Source organism: Panthera pardus, unplaced genomic scaffold (genome assembly GCF_024362965.1).
Source record: "Panthera pardus isolate Hobbes unplaced genomic scaffold, ASM2436296v1 HiC_scaffold_24, whole genome shotgun sequence".
Classification (NCBI taxonomy): domain Eukaryota; kingdom Metazoa; phylum Chordata; class Mammalia; order Carnivora; family Felidae; genus Panthera; species Panthera pardus.
Window position 1 is genome coordinate 32,778,800 of NW_026526810.1, and position 23,758 is coordinate 32,802,557.

General features: G+C 39.3%; 1 protein-coding gene across 1 annotated transcript; it reads left to right on the plus strand.

Annotated features, from left to right (window-relative positions):
* Positions 1-51: 51 nt before the first annotated feature.
* Positions 52-23,558, plus strand: MTFMT (mitochondrial methionyl-tRNA formyltransferase). The gene is made up of 9 exons (XM_019441792.2): positions 52-546; positions 2,419-2,628; positions 5,388-5,510; positions 7,011-7,113; positions 8,232-8,307; positions 12,725-12,816; positions 19,759-19,837; positions 20,687-20,769; positions 23,115-23,558. The coding sequence occupies exons 1-9, from the start codon at positions 326-328 to the stop codon at positions 23,310-23,312; spliced, it is 1,185 nt and encodes a 394-aa protein (XP_019297337.2). The 5' UTR covers positions 52-325; the 3' UTR covers positions 23,313-23,558.
* Positions 23,559-23,758: the final 200 nt, after the last annotated feature.

Here is a 23,758-nt window from a genome sequence, read left to right on the forward strand (position 1 = left end):
CTCAGTAAATATTACTTATCATAATTACTTAATAAATGATATTTTATTGTCTGAAAACACATGATTTGTTCCCAAAAGACTTCTTTTGGGAGACTGCCTAAATCGTGCAAACAAATGCAACAAAATTCACGGGGACCCATGAGCCCGCAAATTCCTAGTTGAGCTCCAACACAGGCGGGCCACGCCTCCAACCGTGCAGGCCACGCCCCCAGTCGCTAGCAGAACCCGCCCTTCAGCTCTCCTCCCCGGCCCCGCCCCTCCGGCCTAGCACGCGCACGCCTCCCATTCCGACGCGCCTGCGCAGGGTAGGCTTCCTTCAGAGGCTATGAGGGTGCTGGTGCGGCGTTGCTGGGGTTCTCGGCCGGCTGGTGGTGGTCCGGACGCAAGGCCGACCCCCCAGTGGCGAGCGCTGGCCGGGCTTGGTGCGTCCCCTGGCAGGGAAGACGGCCGGGGCGTCCGAGTCCGCGAGAAGCCGCCCTGGCGGGTGCTCTTCTTCGGTACGGACCAGTTTGCCCGAGAGGCGTTGCGGGCGCTGCACGCCGCCAGGTACCGGGGCCGGGGCTTGGGGGGCCCGGCTGCCGAAGGCGCTGCTGCCGAGCCACTGCGCCAGCTCCGAGGGCTTGGACTCCTCGTCAGGGATAGCAGCGGCGCCGGAAGGGTCTGGGCCCAGATCTTGGCGTCTCCGGGCGCCCGGAAGGTGCACCCTTCCCGTCTGGTCCCTCCGGTCTACACTCCGGCTCCCGGCTTCATCCGTTCTCCTAGCGCTACCGGGCGCTTCAAGGGGCCAAGCCCGCGCTAGTCGTTTTGCATACCTCATCCACCACAGCCACCACCCCCTTGCCCCATTTGTGTGTAAGGAAACCGGAGCTTGGAGAGGTTAGGAGATTGCCCAAGGTCATCAAATGAGCTGGTTCGGCCTTGAAACAGGGTCTGACTTCAAAGTCCTCCCCTTTCCACTTACTCCTTCTGCCTCCTCTTCATCTAATTTGTACCCACCAATCCTTTGGGCTTCTTGCCGGTCACAGGCATACCCATGTCTCACTTCCCTGCCCCCCATCTCCTTGTATGCAACGGGACTCAGTTTTCTGGAGCCACAATGAGGACATAGTCCAAAACCGAACTACTTTCAACTGAATAAATTTACAAATCAGAACTCTTAGGTATACATTTAGTATTTCTGAAATTTAACAAATCTTATTTACAGGGGAAAAAATTGAGATCCACTCTGTTCTGAAAGTCCATAAGGTATACATTTAGTACTTCTGAAATTTAACAAATCTTATTTACAGGAGAAAAAATTGAGATCCACTCTGTTCTGAAAGTCCATATGGTATATGGTAGTGGCTCTACCCAAATATACTGCTCTGCCTTCTTTCTCCCAACTTCTGTTTGTTATTTCCCCACTCCGTTTTTTCCTGATGTGTCTCCAACACTCATTTCTGCCTTCTCCAAGTCTTCCCTGCAAATTCTACACAGCAGCCCTCCTATTGTCTCCCCCGTCAATCCCCTCGTATCATATCCCTCCCTCTAGTGCTCTGCCCTGGCACCCGGAAACACTCCCTTCATACATGGTCCCTTTGCATACCCTCCCTGATGTACTCTCCACATGCTGCTTTCCCCAAAGTGCCTCCAGAATCTCACTGCTTGTGTGCTGACCTTTCTGCTGATGTTTCACTTGGCAACTCCATTATTCTTATGCTTTGTCGCTATATACTCATTTCCTTATTACTTCTCCATACCTGATGCAATACCTGCTAAATTAATTAACCCCACCCCCGGGTACTGGAATACTACACAGCAGGTAAAAAGAAAGTAGTAGTACTAAATGTACTGCTATGAAATGATGCCCATGGGTGTGTGTGTGTGTGTGTGTGTGTGTAAAGTATTTATTGTTTGACCAGCACATGGTTGTGGTACAAAATTCAAAAGGTTCAAAGGATATACAGTGAAAAGGCAGTTCCTTCTGCCTCTATCACTTCCCAGTTCCTCTCTTCACAGACAGCTACTGTTTCCAGTTTTTTATTTTAGAAATGTCCGACAGATATACAAGCAAGTGTATATTGAACCCACTTTTTAAAAAGACTCATAAAATGGTATATATAGTGTTAAGAGGAAAAAAACAAAATGCAGAGCAATATATATAATATCCTAGTTGTGTAAAATGTCTGTACTGTGTGTTTCTGTATGCACAGGAAATTTCTAGAGTCATGCCATCCAAACAGTAGCCACTAGCCACATGTGGCTCTTTAAAAATAATTAAAATTAAATACAAAATAAAAACTCAGTCAGTTGTACTAGTTTTAATCACTTACCCTTAAATGTTTTGTGAATTTAACCACAAAAGTACTGTGGAAGTATGGGAGGTAGTTTAGCTTTGAGTCATTGTCTTAACATTTTCTTCCAATCTTTCCAACGTAGGGAAAACAAAGAGGAAGAGTTAATTGAAAAATTGGAGGTGGTCACAGTGCCCTCCCCATCACCAAAAGGACTGCCAGTGAAGCAATATGCTGTCCAATCTCAGCTTCCCGTGTATGAGTGGCCAGATGTGGGATCTGGAGAATTTGACGTTGGAGTGGTAGCTTCATTTGGCCGACTTTTGAGTGAGGCTCTTATTCTTAAATTTCCCTAGTAAGTTTTTTTTAAAGGAAATAAAGTATAGAGGACTTGGTCTTTGCATATGGGCCTGGTGTTTAAAGTGCAATGACTTGAATTCTAGTTCTGCTGTCTTTAGTATTTTAAGGTAAAAAAAATTGTGTTGGTGTCACGAATATATGATGCTCTTGATCTATGGGCTCTCACTCACCCTCACTTAAATTCCTTGTTTATGGGGACAGCTGGGTGGTTCAGTGGGTTGAGCTTCTGATTTCAGCTCAGGTCATGATCTCACAGCTCATGAGTTCGAGCCCCCCATCGGGCTCTGCTCCTGTCAGCACACAGCCTGGTTCCAATCCTCTACCCCCCTCTCTGTGCCTCTCCCCTCCTTGCGTCTTCTCTCTCTCTCAAAAATAGATAAACATTAACAAGAATAATAAAATAAACTCCATGTATATACTGACGGCTCCCAAATTTGTCCCTCCAGTTCAGATTTCTCCCTGAATTCCAGGCCGCTGATGCACACTGCCTCCTCCACAGTTCTGCTTGGGTGTCTGATAGGCACCTTACACAGAAGATGTCCTAAACTGCATTCCTGAACTTGTGCCCCAAACCTGCTTCTCCCTACATCTTCATCTCAGCAAATGGCAACTCCACCCTTCTAGTTGTTGAGACTCAAAACCTTTCAGTCATTCTTATTGCTTATCTCACCCCACACATCCAGTCCATCAGCAAATTCTATTGGCTCTGCCTTCAAATTCTATCTAGAATCTGACTGGCTCTCTCAACACTTTTACTGCTGTTCTCACTGTCATTCTGCCCCCTAACCAGTAGCCCCCTAACTGGTGTCTATTCCTGTCCTTGGCCTTCTCAATCTTTTACCAACCCAGCAGCCAGGCAGGGGAGAGGCAGAGGGAGAGAGAGAGAATCTTAAGCAGGCTCCACGCCCATCGCAGAGCCCAGCTCGGGGGTCAGTCTCACAACTGTGAAGTCATGACCTGAGCCAAACTCAAGAGTCAGACACTGACTGACTGAGCCACCTAGGTGCCCCAAAATGATCCTTTTATTTTATTTTATTTTATTTTATTTTTTAATTTTTTTTTTTTTTTTAACATTTATTTATTTTTGAGACAGAGAGAGAGCATGAACAGGGGAGGGTCAGAGAGAGAGGGAGACACAGAATCTGAAACAGGCTCCAGGTTCCGAGCTGTCAGCACCGAGCCTGACGCGGGGCTTGAACTCACAGACCGCGAGATCATGACCTGAGCTGAAGTCGGACGCTTAACCGACTGAGCCACCCAGGCGCCCCCAAAATGATCCTTTTAAAGCAGAAGTTTGATCATGTCATTCTGCTCAAAATTCTCTGGTGTTTTCCCATCTCAGAAGAGGTCAGAGTCCTTATATGGGCCTACCTACTGGGTTTGGTCCCCTCCTTGCTGTCTTAGTGTTATTCCTCAGGTTCACTCCGCTCCAGCCACACTACACTGGCTTCTCTGCTGTTCTTGAACTTGCCCAGCATTTACCTTCTTCAAAATCTCTGTACTTATTACCTCTGCCTGGAATATGTTTGCATGTCTTATTCCCTCACCTCTTCACATCTTACTGGTAAAATTTTCTGTGACTCCTATTAAAATTGTAGTCTCCTACCTAATACTCCTACTCCTCTGCTTTATTTTTCCCCACAGCCCTTAGAACCATCTGGCAGACTTTTTGCACTTTTTGTTGTTGTTTATCTCCCACCCTTTGCGCATAAGCTCCCTGAGGGCAGAATTTCTTCTCCTTTGGTTCAGTGTTGCTTGTATCCCAGCACTTAGAACAATGCCAGCACATGAACTGTGCTCAGTAAATATTTGTTGGATCAATGAGACTGGTCTGAACAGAGCTTTGAATATAAGACTCTTATCTCTTAGACATACACTCCCAAGTGCATATTCCTGCGGTGGAGACATCATTAAACTAAGATAGCTTACTTAGTAAATGATTTAAGTTGCTCATCTATGGGCAATACGTGTGTTAGGGTAAAAAAAATACATCATTGGATGGGGATTCAAGAAGCTTGTTTTAGGCATTCTATATGCAAACTAAGTGAAACAAGGGTAATTATGTGACTAAACTATAAACATTCACATTGTCCATGAGATGCACAGTAGGGTTTGAGTAGTTCTTCTCATACAGTATAAAAGGTATTTTTTGCTTTTATTTAAAAACTCCAAGGGGCGCCTGGCTGGCTCAGTCAGTGGAGTATGTGATTCTTGATCTTGGGGTTTTAAGTTCAAGCCCCATGTTAGGCGTAGAGATTACTTAAAAAGTAAAATCTTTAAGAACTCCCAGACATCACAGATTATTGTGGAACACCTTTGGAACAGTGAGTTTGTTCTTGTTCTGTTTTTAATTGAGTTTCATTGGCCTTTTATGGTAATAAAGTAAACTTAATCTCTGGCTTCCTTTACTGATGATATAAGACTAGATTTTCTTTTATTTATTTTTGAGAAAGAGAGAACACACGAGCAGGGAAGGGGCAGAGAGAGAGGAGACACAGAATCCCAAGCAGGCTCTGCACTGTCAGAGCAGGGCTCAAACTCACCAACCGTGAGATCATGACCTGAACTGAAATTGAGAGTAAGGTGCTTAACCAGCTGAGCCACCCAGGCACCTCAGGTATAAGACTAGATTTAACCTTGTTTTTCAAACTTTCTAGGGAAGTATAATGATAAAAAGTAGCATATTTGTTTAGGTAGCAGGAACTAAATGGTAAAGCCCATTTGCACACTAATTTCTGCCTTTTTCTGACTCAGTGGCATATTGAATGTCCATCCCAGTTGCCTCCCGAGGTGGCGTGGTCCAGCGCCTATAATCCATACCGTGCTTCATGGAGACACAGTTACTGGAGTGACAATTATGCAAATTAGACCTAAAAGGTAGAAGATATTTTCTTTTCTCTAGACTTTGTAATTTTCATTGTTGTTGTCAATCTGTTTGGAAGGGACATGGAAGTAGATGAATGGATGGTGCTAATTCCTCTTAACTCCAGAGTGCCTTCCCTTTCTGTCTTTTCCTGGTTTTTAACACAAACTATATGTGGTTTTGTATTATGAAGTATCTCTTTAAAGTCCTTGTGAAATGTGTGGCTTGTTGATTGAAATAAATTATACCATTAACAAGTGGATTTCTTTAAAAGATGTGTAAATGAGAGGTGGATTTTTGTATATTAGTTGTTACAAATCTCAGTTCTGTTAGCCTAGGTTTCTGTGGTCAAAAATTTTTGGAACCTGAAATAAGACTATATTGTATGCCAATGTGTAATATAACTGTCTTAAACATTTAATTTTTTTAAAATCATACTGTGGTTTAAGAAACAGGATTATATTAAGTTGCTATCTGTTATCACCTAATGTCCCCATAGAAAATAATTCACAGGTTCACAAGAACAGCTGTATATCTGGGATTTGCTTTAACTAACTTCAGAAAAAGGGAGGAGCATGTGAAACAAGTTGCAAAACTTTGATGATTCTAAAATCTGGGTGATGTTATTTGGGGATCAGGTGACTATTCACTCTAGTTTTATGGATGTTTGTAATTTTTCATAGTAAGAATTTTATTAAAGCTTATAGAATAGAAATTAAATTGAAATTAAATTGGAACTATAATTAACAACCACAAAGTTAAATATTTAAAATAAAGCATATTTCTAATAAAAGTTGATAGCCAGTATTTACAGAGCTAGATGTAAAAATGTAAGACTATGGGAATGCAAATACACTTGTGCCTACTTATAATCACCAGTGATTATAATCCAGGCAAAACTCTTGTCTTTTGAGAAAGGAATTACAGGAAGAAATCATTATGAATTTAATTGTACTTCCTTGGAAAATCAATTTTTTGCTCTATGCCTTCATTGTATAAATAGAAACTTTTTAAATACTATTTATTGCTAAAGGTATAATTATTATTTTTAATGTTTTTTATTTTTTATTTTTGAGAGAGAGACAGCGTGTGAGCAGGGGAGGGACAGAGAGAGAGGGAGACAAAGAATCCAAAGCAGGCTCTAGGCTCTGAGCTGTTAGCACAGAGCCGGAAGCGGGGCTCAAACCCATGAACCATGAGATCATGACCTGAGCCAAAGATGGACGCTTAACAGGCTGAGCCACCGAGGAGCACCAAGGTGGACTTATTTGTAACTGCAATTAAATCCCTAATGTGCAGCTTCATACTTATTTCCTTTGGGAAAAAATAGATTTAAGATCTAAATACAGGCAAGATTTTACTTATTTCAGACTGACCTTTCTCTTTGGCTAATGGCTAACAGTGAAATTCACAGCCAGGGTTAAACTATTCTTGTGATGTGTAAACACTCATGTAGACAAACACATTGATCTTAAAAAATAGTAATGTTATCATTTGCTTTTGCTTTTCTATAGGTTTGACGTAGGCCCAATTCTCAAACAGGAAACGGTTCCTGTGCCACCTAAGAGCACCGCAAAGGAACTGGAGGCAGTGCTGTCAAGACTGGGTGCCAACATGGTACAGTTCTCCCATATCCCACTGCTTTCTACTCATTCAGTAGGTCTCCTAACTGTTTATGATGAAAGGAACACTTCCATGATGTGAAATTTGCAGCTGTTTTCTTTTAAGTGATTTCTGTCCCTGGCTTTCTAAAATTTAGGTTGGCATTTCTCATGTAAGTCTTTGAGAAATTTATCGAGTAGGTGCTTAATAAAGGCTCTCAAATGAAATGCATGTGTTTCTGTGGTCCACCACACCACGTTTCAGAGCCCTTTAGACTCTTCTTGCCAGTCTCACCCTTAGTCTCATAGAATCACCTGGTGCCCCCGTCAGACTGGCCAGCGGCCATTCACTCGGTGACTGGGCACTTCTCCCACTTCTGTGCCTGTGCGGCCACCATTGCCTCCACACACACTGGAGCTCTGTGGACCCCCTGGCTATACACGAGCTCTTCAGCTTTGTGTAGCTTGAATCTGCATACAGTAGGTCTGAGTGAATGCTTAGTGACCAAATTAATGATTTTCACATGAACTAGTTAATTTTCTATAGAGGACAGTTTTCCCCCATCTAGATGGTGCTTTCTAATCTAGGCACTCGCCTCAGAAGTGTTTTTGTAATAGTGGCTCTCATTTATTGAGCACTGGCTCATGTGCCAGGACTATTCTAGAAACTCTGTAGACATTATTATTATTATTATTATTATTTTACCTTCCCAATAAACTTCTCAAATAACTTTTCCACAATACATGCTAGTAGGTGGTGGAATTGGGATTTGAACCCAGAACTGTGTGACTCCAGAGTACATTCTCCTTCTTTGAGGCTCCACTCCCTTCCCTCCCTCAGGGTCAGAGTGTGGATTCTGGAGCACATGCTGTCCTGACACCAGAGCTTGCATAGCCAGGCAAAGCTCAGCGTTCTCTAAAAGCATAACATTGCCCCATACCCTGCAGAGAGCAACATCCACACTCAAACTCCATTGAGTAGACACATGTCATCACAGCTTAAGCCAGTTTACTGCCCTGCCCTGCCACACAGCTCCTTCAAAATGTTTGATAGTGTCATGGTACTGAATTATAATGTATTTCTGTTTTTGTTCTCATCTTGAATGTGTTGCTCTCTCTCTTTTTTTTTTTAAGCTTATTTCAGTTTTGAAAAATTTGCCTGAGAGTTTGAGCAATGGAAGGCAGCAGCCAACTGAGGGAGTGACACATGGTGAGCAAGGACTGCGGAGACCCTTCCCTCCTCCATGAGGTTTTGTCTGTCTTGATAGCACCTGAACGTCCTGACTTCCTCACTTGCACATTTCTCTTAATTTTGACTAAAGATTTAGTGCCCACTTGTATGTCCCTTTCCAAAGAATGGTTGGTATGGTCTCCCTTCCCCTCTTACCCTTGTAGCCTCATGAAGGTGTAGAAATTTTTTCCCACTTCTTTATATGGAAAAGTACCAAACAGAGTGAAGTTAAAAGATGGTGAATACCTGTTTTATCCAGAGTCAACAATTATTAATGTTTGGCCACATTTTTTTTCTGTGTGTGTGTGTGTGTGTGTGTGTGTGTGTGTGTATTTAGTACATATATTTTTTTAATCTTTTTTTAATGTTTTTTATTTTTGAGAGAGAGAGAGAGACTGCGTGGGTGGGGGAGGGGCAGAGAGAGAGGAAGACACAGAATCTGAAGCAGGAGCAGGCTCTGAGCTGTCAGCACAGAGCCTGACATGGGGCTCAAACTCATGAACCAAGAGGTTATGACCTGAGCTGCAGTCTGACGCTTAACCAACTGAGCCACCCAGGCACCCCTATTTAGTACATATTTTTAGATTTCTGCTTAATCGTTTGGAAGTATGCATCGTAACCTGTCATCCCTAAATACTTCAGCATGCATCTCTTAAGAGAAATGAACAGTTCCCTAATAGCATCTAATATCCAGTGCATATTTAAATGTTGCTAATTGTCTAAAAACTTATTTTTTAACCATATATTTTTTTCAAACTAACATCTAATTGTAATTAGTTGTTATGTCTCCTTAATCTAGAGTAATTTCTCCACAAATTTTTTCCTTCCATGTCATTGACTTTTTGAAGAGACCAGGCTAGTTGTCTTTCCTTCCGGTGTTGTTTTAACTTGTTTTTCTAGCCCTTAGATTTCTTGTGAATTGGAAGTTTTAAAGCCTTGATTAGACTCAGGCTTGAAGTTTTTGGAAAGGGTATTTCATAGATGATACTGTGTTCCAATGATATTTGTTTCAGTTTGTTTTTAATTTTAAGGATTGCTTTTTATTTTTATGATTTGTTTCTTGAACATGTAAAACATTTACGTGATTCAAAAGTCAAAACTGTTTAAAAGGGTATACTCAGAGAAGTGTTGCCTCTGTCTACTCCAGTCTACTCCAGTCTTTGGATGTCACATCAGTGAGCCATAATACCAGGGTTGTATCGAGGCTGGTGAGGTTAAGTTGGATCACTTGGTTGAGTCCAGTACAAAGATTTATTTCCGCTTTTGCAGGGGTAGGTAATCTGTGGGGTAATGCTTTGGCACCATGCAAACATCCTGTTCTCTACCAACCTTTCACATAATAATTTTGGCATGGGTTGATGCTTCTTCGTTAAATGATTTATTTCATTAGGGATTGCAAAAATGGTGATTTTCCAATTCCTTTTACCTTTAATACTTGACATTATTCTGTAAAGAAGAGCTTTTCATCATTAATTGAAGATGAATTTTAGTTCATCCAAAAATGGTAGGATCAATGCTTGATTCTTTCTGTAACTACCAATTTTTAGAGTAAGAAGTGGGTGCCATAATCACCTTCAATTATGGTAGCAAATGAGATTTTTAAATTATTATATGACTCATGAATTTTCATTTAGTGTGTTTTACAGTTAGTTGCATTTATAATTCTTTATACTGCTCAAGTCATCCCAAATTTGGCCAGTGGGAGCCCCTTAAAGTTGGGTCCTGTATCCTTTATTTTGTTTTTATTAATAAAAAAAATGTTTTTAATGTTTATTTACTTTTGAGAGAGACAGAGGACAGTGTGAGTAGGGGAGGGGCAGAAAGAGAGAGGGGGAAAACACAGAATCTGAAGCAGGCTCCAGGCTCTGAGCTGTCAGCACAGAGCCGGACACAGGGCTCGAAACTCTGGATCATGACCTGAGCCAAAGTCGGATGCTTAACCGACTGAGCCACCCAGGTACCCCTGGTTCTGTATCCTTTGACAACCCCAGGTAGTTTTTGAGTGCTTCCTTGCTTTCTTTTTCTAAGATGTCCCAGGCTCACTTTGTGAATTCTCAGCGTTGTTCATTTTAGCAGGGGGTGATATTTAGAAACAGTCTGGTGCAACTGTGTGTTCCAGGTTAAGGTGTCAATAGACAAGGTGAGGCATTATATATATATTTTTTTAATGTTTATTTTTGAGAGAGAGAGAGAGAGAGCGCGCGCGCACGTGTGAACAGGGGAGGGGCAGAGAGAGAGAGGGAGACACAGAATCTGAAAATAGGCTCCAGGCTCTGAGCTGTCAGCACAGAGCCTGACACGGGGCTTGAACTCTGAACAGCAAGATCATGACCTGAACCAAAGTCAGACACTTAACTAAGCCACCCAGGCATCCTGAGGCATTATATTTTTAAAATAATACTTGAGTTCATACTGTTACTGATTTAAATTTTAATTTCAGGGCTTTTCTTATATTTTCTTTTAAACTGTTAATACTTTCAAAAATTAACACTGACCTATTTATTTAATTGCTAGGCATAAAATAGTTTCAAAATTACGACACCAGTATTACTATAAACAGTAAAACTACTGAGTAATATTTCAGATTTCTCTGCAGTTTTTTTTGTCCATAGACTGCTAAGAGTGTGCAGTCAGAGTACCGTGTTCAAAACTTACTGGAGATGATTATTTTTTCCATGTGGTTTTGTTACCTAGTTTGATATATAGTTAAATTTATTTGCTTCAGTTTGTTTTTAATTTTCATAGTTGCTTTTTTTCCTCTTTATGATTAAATTTGATTTTTTGAATCACATAAAACATCTCTGTGATTAAAAAATTTAAGGCATTTGAGGAATTATACTCAGAGGAGTTTCACTTCCATCCCTAGTTCCTCCTTCCGGTTTCCCTCCCTCTATAAGTAACTAAATGAGTTTCTGATTTAGCCTTCCAGTTGTTTCCTTTTATCAAAATAAGCAAAACCACATATTTTTTATTGATTTTTCCTTTTTTTCTTTCACAAAAGGTGGCATAAAATATACACTCTTTTGTACCTTTGGGTTTTTTTTAACTTAACAGTGTACCCTGGAAACCCTTTCCTATCAGTAAGAAGAGATTTTCCTTGTTCCTTTTTTTTTTTTTTTAATTTTTTTTAATGTTTATTTATTTTTGAGAGAGAGACAGAGAGTGAGTGGGTAGGGGTAGAGAGAGAGAGGGAGACACAGGATCTGAAGCAGGTTCCAGGCTCTGAGCTGTCAGCACAGAGCCTCATGTGGGGCTCTAACCCACAAACTGTGAGATCATGACCTGAGCTGAAGTCAGATGCTTAACTGACTGAGCCACCCAGGCGCCCCACCTTGTTCCTTTTTATGGCAGCATAGTTCTTACTTGTGTGGATAGATCATAATTTATTTAACAGAACCCCTATTGATGGGCACTTTGGGTGTTTCCAAGCTTTTGCTATTTCAAATAATCCCATTGTAGATAACTTGGAGCATATTTTACTTCCTAATCAAATAGATGAGAAATTGCATCTTGGAGTAGTTTTAGTTTACGTTACTTCTATGTGTGAGGTTGAGGATCTTTTTATATGTTTAAGGACTAATTGCATTTCTTTTTTCTGGGAAAGGACATTATATCTTTTGCCCATTTTTCTATCACATTTTTGGTCTTCTCAGCTTTTAGGAGTACTTTATATAATAGATTTTTAAAAATTTTTCTTTAATGTTTGTTTATTTTTGAGAGAGAGACAGAGCGCAAGCAGGGGAGGGCCAGAGAGTGAGGGAGACACAGAATCTGAAGCAGGCTCCAGGCTCTGAACCATCAGCACAAAGCCTGATAAGGGGCTTGAACTCAGGAACTGTGAGAGCATGACCTGAGCCGAAGTCAGACTTCACTTAACTGACTGAGCCACCCAGGTGCCTCTATGTAATAGATTTAAATAAATCTATATGATATAAAGTACTCCTAGATATGTTATTATAATATTACATAGATGTATATACATAGATTAGCATATAACTTATATTTATTATAAATCTAAAGTGTTGTGATAAAAATTATAGATACTTTCAGTTTGTTTTTTCACTTAATTTATGACCTCTCCATCTTACAAAAGGTTGTTTTTAGTAAAAGCTTATTTTTATGTAGTCATATTTATCATTCTTTAATTGCTTCTGGATTTTGAGTCATTCTTAGGAGGGCTTTTTCTACACCCAGGTTATAAAGAAATTCACCCATTTTTCATAGTATTTGTATAGTTAATTTGTTTATTTTTACTTCATATTATGGAAAATTTCAAACATATTCAAAAGTTGAGAAAATAATACAAGTTCTCTTATATCTATTATTCAGCATCAATGTTACCAATTCATGGCCATGGAACCTGATATTTATTCTTGCTGTTGGCTTTATCTTTCAGCCCCTAAGATTTCTGCTGGTACCAGCTGTATAAAATGGGAGGAGCAAACTTCAGAGCAAATATTCAGACTTTATCGTGCCATTGGAAATATAGTAAGTTGGAAGTCAGATTGCAGTTTTACTTAATTGTCTTTGTGTGTGTGTGTGTGTGTGTAAATATTTTTATTTAGGACTGAATCTCAAACCTAAGAATCCTGAAATTCATTTTATTTTTAAAACTTTAAAAAAAAATTTTGGTCAAATACAACATAAATTTACCATTTCAACAATTTTTAAGTGTATAAATCAGTAGCATTAAGTACATTCATTTCATTGTGCAAACCATTGCCACTGTCCATCTCCAGAACTTGTTCATCATCCCATACTGAAACTCTGTACCCACTGAACACTGATTCCCCCATCTTCCCTTCCCACAGTCTCTGGTAACCACTGTCCTGCTTTCTGTCTCTTAGAATTTGCTTATTCTAGGTACCTCATATAAATGGTATCATAACGATATTTGTCCTTTTGTGTCTGGCTTGTTTCACTTTGCATAATGTCTTCAAGGTTCATCAATGTTGTAGCATGTATCAGAATGTCATTCCTTTAAGTTTTTATATGGGCCTTAGAATTACAAAGCACTTTTGAATATATATATATTGCAGTTTCACATAACCAAGTTTTATTACCCATTTCATGGATGAGGGGAATGATGGGTGCCCCATCACTAAATAATATAAATCTCATTCCTAATCTATTGCTTTTTCCAGTACGTCTTTCTGCCTGTAGCCAATTTTTTACAACAGAATTCTTAAATACTCAATTTCTACAGATAGTATACCAAATGGAGTTGTAACTTTAAATTACTTATTTATTACATAATTCTTTATTTGTACTTACAGTATTTATTAAATACTTACTAAAATACCTGGGGTGCCGGGCTGCCTCAGTTAGTGGAGGATGTGACTCTCAGCCTCGAGGCTGTTAAGTTCAAGCCCCACGTTGAGGGTGTAGAGATTACTTAAAATCTTTTTTAAAAACTAAAAATAAATACTTATTAAAATGCCTGAGGGACGCCTGGGTGGTTCAGTAGGTTAAGCGTCTGACTCTTGATTTCAGCTCAGGTCATGATCTGGTTTGTGGGTTCGAGCCCCATGTCGGGCTCTGCACAGTGCAGAGCCTGCTTGGGATTCTCTCTCTCTCCCTCTCTCTCTCTCTCAAAATAAATGAGAATAAACTTTAAAAAATAAATAAATAAAAATAAATAAATAAAATGCCTGAGTTAAATTCTCAGTTCTTTGACAAATATACTGTTTTTTTCCCCTTCATTTTGATAGTCTCTTGTGTTGTTTGAACTCCAGGCCTACCAAGTGTGGGATTTTTAATGGACCACCTGTTATTAATGTTGGTTAAAAAGGAGAGCTGTCGCTGAATATCTCTAGCATGCCAAGTTCTTCAGTGAAGATCACAATCGCACATTGTGGGTATTATCTGATTTTAAGTTGATGAAATTGAGGCTTGAAGTAGAGAATGGATGGTTATTGAATGATGTTGCACAAGGTCACATTTTTAGTTAGTGAGAGTCAGGTTTTGAACCAGATCTGTCTCACTGTAAACCTTGTACTTTCCCCATTGCAGCAGAATGACGTAGGGAAAGGAACATGGACTTTAGAGCCAGACAGAGCTGGGTTCCCTCTTGTCTCTGCCACTTCCTAGTTTGGTAGACTTGGGAAAGTTATTTAGCTTCTGAGCTTTAGTTTGTTCATCTGAAAATTAGGGCTGATATAATGTATAAGAAGCATCTAGTATAGTTTCTGGCAAAGAGTAGGTACTCATTAAATGTTATCTGCTATTATTCACATATTCGTGCATTCATTAAACAAAATATTTTTTGAGAGCCTATTATGTGTCAGGCATTGTTCTAGGTATTAGAAATACAAATGATGTGAGAAGATGGAAACAAGCAAATAAGAAAAATATCAGTGTGATAAATTTTTTGATGAAAATTAAAATAGGATAATGTGATAGATTAACTGGAGATTATTTTAGACTTGGTAGATGGGGAAGGAATCTCTGAACTGAAATTTAAGTTTAGATCTGAAAGACAATAAGGAGCCAGTCATGCCAAGTTCAGGAAAAGAGCATTTCAGACAGAGGGAGCAGCTGGTACAAAACCTAAGGAAGACTAAACAAGATAAAGACCTCACAAGAAAAGAAAGCCACGTGAATATAGTGGCTTCACAAGAATAGACTTCACAATAAAATAGGCTTTACAATATAGACTTTACAAGAAAAGAAAACCACCTTATGAATATAGCAGCAAAAATCCTCAGCAGAATTACCAAACCAAATCAAACAATGTATAAAAAAGGATTATATTCCATGATCAAGTGGGATTTATCTAAGGAATGCAAGATTGAATCAACATACAAAAATCAATCTATTAACGTACCATATTAATAGAATAAAGAGCATATAATTTACTCAACAGAGGCAGAAAAAGCATTTGACAAAATCCAACACCATTTCAGGATAAAAATGTTCAACAAACTAAGAGTAGAAGGGAACTTCCTCAACCTGACAAAAACCCACAGCTAACATATTTAATGGTGAAGGCCTGAAAGCTTTCCCCCTAAGATCAGGAATGAAACAAAAATGTCCACTCTCACCACTTCTCTTCAACATTCTACTGGAGGTTATAGCTAAGGCTATCAGGCAAGAAAAAAGAAACAGTACAGAATCAGACTGGAAAGGAATAACTAAAGCTCTATGTACAGAATCAAAGAATCCGAAAGAAACTTTTAGAGCTAATAAGCAGTAAAGAAGACCTAAGTAAATGGAGAGACCTTCTTGTTCATGGGTTGGAAGAATATTGTTAAGATGGCACTATTCCCCAATTGATCCACAGACTCAACGCAATTCCTATAAAAATCCCAGTTGACGTCTTTGCAGAAGTTGACATGCTTATCGTAAAATTCATATGGGATCCCAAGAGACCCAGAATAGCCAAAAAATCTTGAAAAAGAAGGACAAGATTAAAGAACTCACCGTTCCTAATTTCAGAACTTGCTACAAAGCTTCACTAATGAAGACAGTTGGGTACTGATATAAGAATAGACCTGTTTCTCAATGGGATAGAATTGAGAGCCCAGAAATAAACCTTCACATTTGTGGTCAATCGATTTTTGATAAGGGTACCACCATAATTTGATGGGAAAAGAATAGTCTTTTTTTTTTTAAGTTTATTTTTTTAGATGGAAAGTATGAGCAGGGGAGGGTCAGAGAGAGAGAGGAAGAGAGAGAATCCCAAGTAGGCTCTGTGCTGTCAGTGCAGAGCCCAACGTGGCTCAAAGTTGAGATCATGACCTGAGCCAAAACCGAGAGTCAGACACTTAACTGACTGAGCCACCCAGGCACCCCGGGAAAGAATAGTCTTTTTAACACATGGTGCTTGGACAACTGGATATCCACACTCAAACAAATTTGGATTCCTACCTCACACCATGTATAAAAACGAACTCCAAATGGATCAGAGACCTAAATATAAGAGCTGAAATGATAAGACTCTTGGAAGAAAACCTAGGGATAAATCTTCATGATCTTGAATTAGGCAATGGTTCTTAAATATGTTGCCTAAAGCGTAAGTAACCAAACTAAAAATAGAGAAATTGCATTTTTTTTAATATTTATTTATTTTTGAGAGACTGAGACAAAGTGAGACTGGGGGAGGGGCAGAGAGAGAGGGAGACACAGGATTGGAAACAGGCTCCAGGCTCCGAGCTGTCAGCACAGAGCCTGACGCGGGGCCCGAACCCACAGACTGTGAGATCATGTCCTGAGCTGAAGTTGGACGCTCAACCGACTGAGCCACCCAGGCGCCCCAGAAATTGGATTTTAAAATTAAAACCTATTGGGGCTTCAAAGAACACTATCAAGAAAATGAAAAGACAGCTTACAGAGTGGAAGAAAATATTGGCAAATCACATATCTGATAATTGTCTAGTATCCAGAATATATAAAGATCCTATACAACTCCACAACAAAAAGACAAAACATCGTCATTAGAAAATGGGCCAAGCATCTGAATAGATATTTCTTCCAAGATCTATAAATGGCCACTAACAACATGAAAAAGTGATGATTTTCGTTAGTTGCCACAAAAATACAAATCAAAACTGTACAGAGATACCACTTCATACCCACTAGGATTGCTATAATTAAAAAAAACAATAACAAGTGTTGACATGGATAGGGAGAAATTGGGAACCGTCATACATTGTTGGTGGGAATGTAAATGGGTGCAGGTGCTACGGAAAGTAGTTTGATAGTTCCTTAAAATATTAAACGCAGTTACATTACTATATAATGATCCTTATCTTGTATAATTCACCTTTTCTCTCTACTGAGAACAAGCTTGTGCTATAACAGAATGAGAACCTAGGAGCCAGGAGGTAAAATTTGATTCCTAGAGCTCCCATTTACTAACCAAGAGCAAAACTCCTTTCTGGGTTTCTGCTTTTTTACCTCTAAAATGGGGTTAATGACCATGTCCACAGCTGCCAAGATCAAAGGAGATAAACCTTGTGAATTAAATCCGTGCAAACATATGATTTTGACAGTAATGATGGTGGATACTGAAATGACTATATTCTTACCATCCCTTTGCTTTCTGTAATGCTGTGATGATAAGGTGAAGATGATCTTTACCCTCCTCAAGAGCAAGAAGAATATATTCTGAACAAGAACTATATGTCTTGCATGTTTATAACTCTCAGTAAACATAAACCTTTTTTTAGTCAGCATGTTTCAAAAATATTTTGATTTCTTTGAAAGAAAAAAGTTACATGAAAATTGTTTCATAACTCTTGCTGGAAGTGGGTGAAAGAAAAATAAGTCAGCAAATTTGAGAAGAGGATATTGTACTGGGGCGCCTTGGGTGGCTCAGTCGGTTAAGTGTCCGACTGTTTATCTCAGCTCAGATATCGAAATGAGGGTCGTGAGTTCAAGACCCAAATTGGCATGAAGCCTACTTAAAAAATGTTTAAAAATTTTAAAAAAATTAAAAAAAAAAAGAAGAGGATATTGTACCAAGACATGTCACATTGAAGATCATGAACACCTATGAATCAAATGTATTTAATTCTTTGATGCAATGTTCAAATCTTTGCAACAACCTAATTCTGCTGAAAATTAAATTGTCCTCTTTAGGGAATCTCATAAAAAGAGCATTGAGCTGAGAATGAGAAAACACAGATTCCGGTGCTTGGCTCTCCTAACTAACTGTGTCTAAACTTGGGAATATAGCTGCATTCTCTGGGCCTCACTTTCCTCATCTATGAAATGGAGGATTGAACTACAGCCTGAAAATCAATTTATTTACTTCAGAAATTTGAGAGAACTTGTGTCCTGGTATGTGTTAATTTTTATGAGTCTAAAATCAAAAGTGACAAAAGTGGCATTTCACACTGTGGGGAAAGGTGAGATGGATTGTCCAGTAAATAGGGTTGGGACAACTGAACTGGTTAGCCATTAGAGGAGGAAGCCCTCAAATCCTGCCTTTCAAAGTCAACATAAAATGTAGATGGATCAAGCATTTAAATATAAAAGAGTAAAGCCACAAAGAACTGGGGAAAAAACACAGTTGAATAATTTTACAATATTAGTAATCTTAAAGTGTGGGATAGCACTTTTAAGTTTGACATGAACCACTGGAGTCATGAGAGAAAAGATTGGCTAATATTACTACAAAAAACTAAAAAAAGTTACACATAGGAAAAAATTACTGTACCCAAGATTCAAAGTCTACACACTGGGAAAAAAATATTAATAGTAATAAGAAATGGAAAGTAATTGAAATGTCCATCATAAAGGTTTTGGTTGCATAAATTATGGCATAGTCATAAAATGGAATATTGTACAAGTACAGCAGATAAAGACTGAAATAGACACACATGCACTGATGAAAGTTGCCCACGCTTATTGTTAAGCAAAGAAGTCCCTTTGAAAAACAGTACGCTCTAGATTTTTGTAATATTTGTAGAAAAAACTACAAGGTTATACACATCAAATTGTTAACAGTGGTTACTTCTAGGGATGGGAGTACAGAATACTTACTAAGTTTTTTTTAATGTAATTGTGGTAATGCATTTTTTATAATGAACATAAATCTTACATTAGAAATGTTTTGGTTTTTTTTAATGTTTATTTTTGAGAGAGAGACAGAGCGTGAGCAGGGGTGGGGCAGAGAGAGAGGGAGATGCAGAATCCGAAGCAGGCTTCAGGCTCCGAGCTATCAGCACACAGCCTGACATGGGGCTTGAATCCATGAACTATAAGATCATGACCTGAGTCGAAGTCAGCCGCTTAACCAACTGAACCACCCAGGTGCCCCTTACATTAGAAATGTTAATAAAGATATAAACACTGATTTTTTTTTAAGTTTATTTATTGACTTTGAGAGAGAGAGCAAGCTGGAAAGGGGCAGAGAGAGAGAGAGAGAGAATCCCAAGTATACACTGCCAGCATGGAGATCATGACCTGAGCTGAAATCCAAAGTTGGTCGCTTAACCAACTGAGCCACCCAGGCACCCCTATTGATTTTTATTTATTTATTTTATTTGTTTATTTTTAAAATTTTTTTAAATGTTTATTTATTTTTGATAGAGACAGAGCATGAGCAGGGGAGGAGCAGAAAGAGAGGGAGACACAGAATCCGAAGCAGGCTCCAGGGTCTGAGCTGTCAGCACAGAGTCCGACACGGGGCTCAAATTCACGAACCGTGAGATCATGACCTGAGCCAAATTCAGACGCTCAACCGACTGAGCCACCCAGGCGGCCCAAACATTGATTTTAAAAGAGTGTTTTAAGGTCTTACAATCTTGGAGACTTATGTAGAAGGCCACACCTGTGTTCTGTTTTGTAAGGTTTAGAGACTTCGCTCCCAATTCCTCTGTAATTGGGAGAGAAGTCAGACCATAATAATACAAAATAGTAGTTGAAAAGGGTTTGGGGGTTAAGTGTATTCTTTTATTATACCTTCTTTAATTTTCTTTGCAGATTCCGTTGCAGACACTCTGGATGGATAATGCCATTAAACTTCTGGAACTGGTAGAAGTTAATAGTTCAATCCTCACTGGTACTAACTTTTGAATAGCTGATGTGGAAAATGTTTTCACTATAGTCCATTTGAAAATGTGTCTTTTTTACCACAGGTTACAGTTACTAAAAATAAGAGTTCTTTTAGTTTGTGTCAGTTCAATAATTATATTTTATATTCATTTATTGTCTTGCTCTTTGCAGTGTCCATTCACATGTATTTTTTCATTCAGTCATTATAAGAATGTGGGAAGTAGGCAAAGCAGTGTTACTATCCTATTTTAAGCTCTGATTCTTTATACTAAGGTTTTCAGGGAGTGCAAAATGATTTGGTCAGTTTCATTCTGGTGAATATCATAATGAAAATCTTAGTGAGAATCCTAGACCAGGGTGTAGCATTTCATGACACAGTCTGTTCATTCTAAAGCCCATCAGTGCCTCCAGATGTGGTGGACTGAAGGAGTGTGAGTCACAGAGGGAGCTGGCCCAGCACAGAAGGAGTCAGAGTTCCCCAGGAATCTAAGACTTGTTTGGTCATGGATAGAAGGGTCAGCTTAGATCCTAAGCTTCCTGTATACCTCTCCACTGGTAGATAGTTATTTCCCCCAAATGGTCAAAATTTCTAAATTCAGCATTTTTAGTTAATCTTGGGAGACTGGGTGAAGGACTCATAAGTTCCTATGCATACTGAAAGCTTCCCTTTGAGTTTGAGATACACACAGCATTATGGCTCCATTGTAAGTTTGGATTACAAAGTCAGGACATCAGCAGGTATGCCCTCTCCAGTATTAGTACTGCCTCCCAGGATGTTTGTTTGATTTTTCAGAAGCGCCATGAAGTTATTTATAATAATTATTTATTCTAATATCCTTTTCCCCCCATTCTTTAGATCCAAAATTAACAGGACAACCTGTTATTCCAGGATCAGTAATATATCACAAACAGTCACAAATACTGCTGGTTTGTTGCAAGGTACATTTTTCTTTTAGTTTTAAACTATACTTGTTTTACTGAGTTTAATCATTTTTAGTTAAGATTTTACTCAACTATTTATCCATCAGATTGAACATTGTCTCAATCTGGGCAGTTTTTGTTTTTTTTTTTAATATTTATTTAGTTTTTTGAGACAGAGCATGAACGGGGGACGGTCAGAGAGAGAGGGAGACACAGAATCTGAAACAGGCTCCAGGCTCTGAGCTGTCGGCACAGAGCCCGACGCGGGGCTCGAACTCACAGACCGTGAGATCATGACCTGAGTCGAAGTCGGACGCTCAACCGACTGAGCCACCCAGGCGCCCCTCAATCTGGGCAGTTTAATTTTCTTAAGAAATAGTTGAATCTCTAGTATAATTTTTTTAAAGTGATGTTTTACCAAAGCATTATTACTCAAAGAAGATTCAGTAACCTTAGTGCTTTCTTAAAAGAAATTTGTATATTCTCACTAATCCATTGTAATTAACAAGATCTTGTTAAAACTAACAAGTCTTGGGGCGCCTGGGTGGCTCAGTCGGTTGAGCGTCCAACTTCGGCTCAGGTCATGATCTTACGGTCCGTGAGTTCGAGCCCCGCATTGGGCTCTGTGCTGACAGCTCAGAGCCTGGAGCCTGCTTTGGATTCTGTGTCTCCCTCTCTCTCTGACCCTCCCCTGTTCATGCTCTGTCTCTCTCTGTCTCAAAAATAAATAAACGTTAAAAAAATTAAAAAACAAAAAACTAACAAGTCTTGGGGCACCTGGGTGGATCAGTTGGTTAAGCAACTAACTCTTGATTTTGGCTCAGGTCATGATCTCACAGCTCATGAGTTTGAGCCCCATGCTGATGGCACAGAGCCTGCTTGGGATCCTCTCTGTCCCTCCCCTGTTTTCTCTCTCTCTCTCTCTCTCTCTCTCTTTTTCTCTCTAAACAAACAAACAAACTTAAAAAAAAACAAACTAACAAGTCTTATTTAACTAGCAAGTTGTCTTGCTAATATGATGATCACAGAAGACAGACATATGAAAGTATGTAGCTGAACTACCACAGTGCTGGTATCCTACTTGCTTTTAGTGTTCAACAGTGGTTAAAGAGGGGATTTCTTAACTATTTAAAATGACTTGAGGGGCACCTGGGTGGCTCAGTCAGTTGAGCATCTGACTTTGGCTCAGGTCATGATCTCATTGTTGGTGAGTTTGAGCCATGCATCGGGCTCTGTGCAGACAGCTCACAACTCAGAGCCTGAAGCTTGCTTTGGATTCTGTGTCTTCTCTCTCTCTCTGCCCTTCCCCTGCTCACAGTCTCTCTCTCTCTCTCTCTCAAAAATAAACATTAAAAAATGAAATAAAACAACATAAAATGACTTTAGAACCATTATTATTTAATGACAGTGGCCTGAGAGCTGTTGCACATTTTTTCCATTTCCTGGTATTTTCCTTCATGGTGTTTATGTGCAATGTTTCATGCTCAAGAGGTTGTGTTTGAAATGTGTGATAAGAGCGCCTGGGTGGCTCAGTTGGTTAAGTGTCCAACTCTTGGTTTCAGCTCAGGTCATATCTCACAGCTTATGAGTTCAAGACCCACATTGGGCTGTGCCCTGACAGCACAGAACCTGCTTGGGATTCTCTCTCTCCCCCTTTCTTCCCTCCCCCACTTGTGCGCTCGCTTGCTCTCTCTCTCAAAATAAGTAAACATAAATAAATAATAAACTTATTAATGAATGAATGAAAGAGTGGTAGAGTGATCTGACCTACATAGACTATAGATACAGAGCTTCCACATCAACCTCTCTTCATCTTTCTTCAACTTATTCTCGAACAATGTAGGGTGCACATGTTTGCTGTCCTTGTCTGGGTCTTTATATATCTGTATTGCAAATCTGCAGTTTACTCTCATAGAAGATGGGGTTGTCTGAACATGTGAGTTTGAGTGCCACCAGTTATGTCACGTCGGACAAATCACTCACCTCTGAGCATCGGTTTTCTCTTCTAAAATCAATTCCCTCTGGGGATGATAGTGGATCTGCCTTTTAGAGCAGTTCTATTTTTGATGACCAGTCATAGTAAGATATATGGACATACTCTAAAAACTGTAAAGTACCATGCAAATATAACATCTTTATTCTGCTTCCTTTATGTTTAAATAGGTTTAATTTATTCAGGTCTGTGCATTTGTTATCACTCAGTAATAAATGCAAAGAAACGTGTATGTTACTTAGTACAGTGCTGTCTGCAGCTAGGCATTTGGTAAGATTTGTAGGTTTGTTTGTTCTCATGATAAAAGTTCTATAAACTAAAATGTAAGAGTTTTGCCACCACTGTCTAGTCACTGTCTTTTGCTCTTTAGGACGGTTGGATTGGTGTTCGATCAGTGATGTTCAAGAAAACGCTAACAGCTACTGATTTCTACAATGGATACCTGCACCCCTGGTACCAGAAAGATTCCCGAGCTCGACCAAGCCAGTGCAGATTTCAGACTCTCACACTGCCAACAAAGAAGAAGCAGGAAAACAAAATTGTTGCTATGCAACAGTGCATTAAGTAGTTAGGAAGTAGATGGACAAGAATCTACTATGTATTTGTAATTTATTAAAATCCTTCTTTACAGGAAATTACCTTGACTTTCAAAGAAGATGACACTGTTGGAGGGAAAGATTATTGTCAAAAGATGAATTACCTCACTTCCCATTTTTTGTTTAACAGTAATTAAAGACTACTTTTCTATTTGAATAACCAAAAAAAGCTTTAAATAAAATTTAATTAAAATAAAATTTTTATTTATAATGTGAAACTCAAGGAGATTTTATCTTTCCATAAAAGCAAATGCAACTAGTGTGTGTGTGTGTGTTTGTGTGTGTGTGCCCCCATTGATTATGCTATCATTTCAGCAGTATTTAATCTACATTTCTGACTTTCAACAAGCAGTAAAGTCAGCTCTTAAAAATTTATACACCTTCGGGGCGCCTGGGTGGCTCAGTCGGTTGGGCGTCC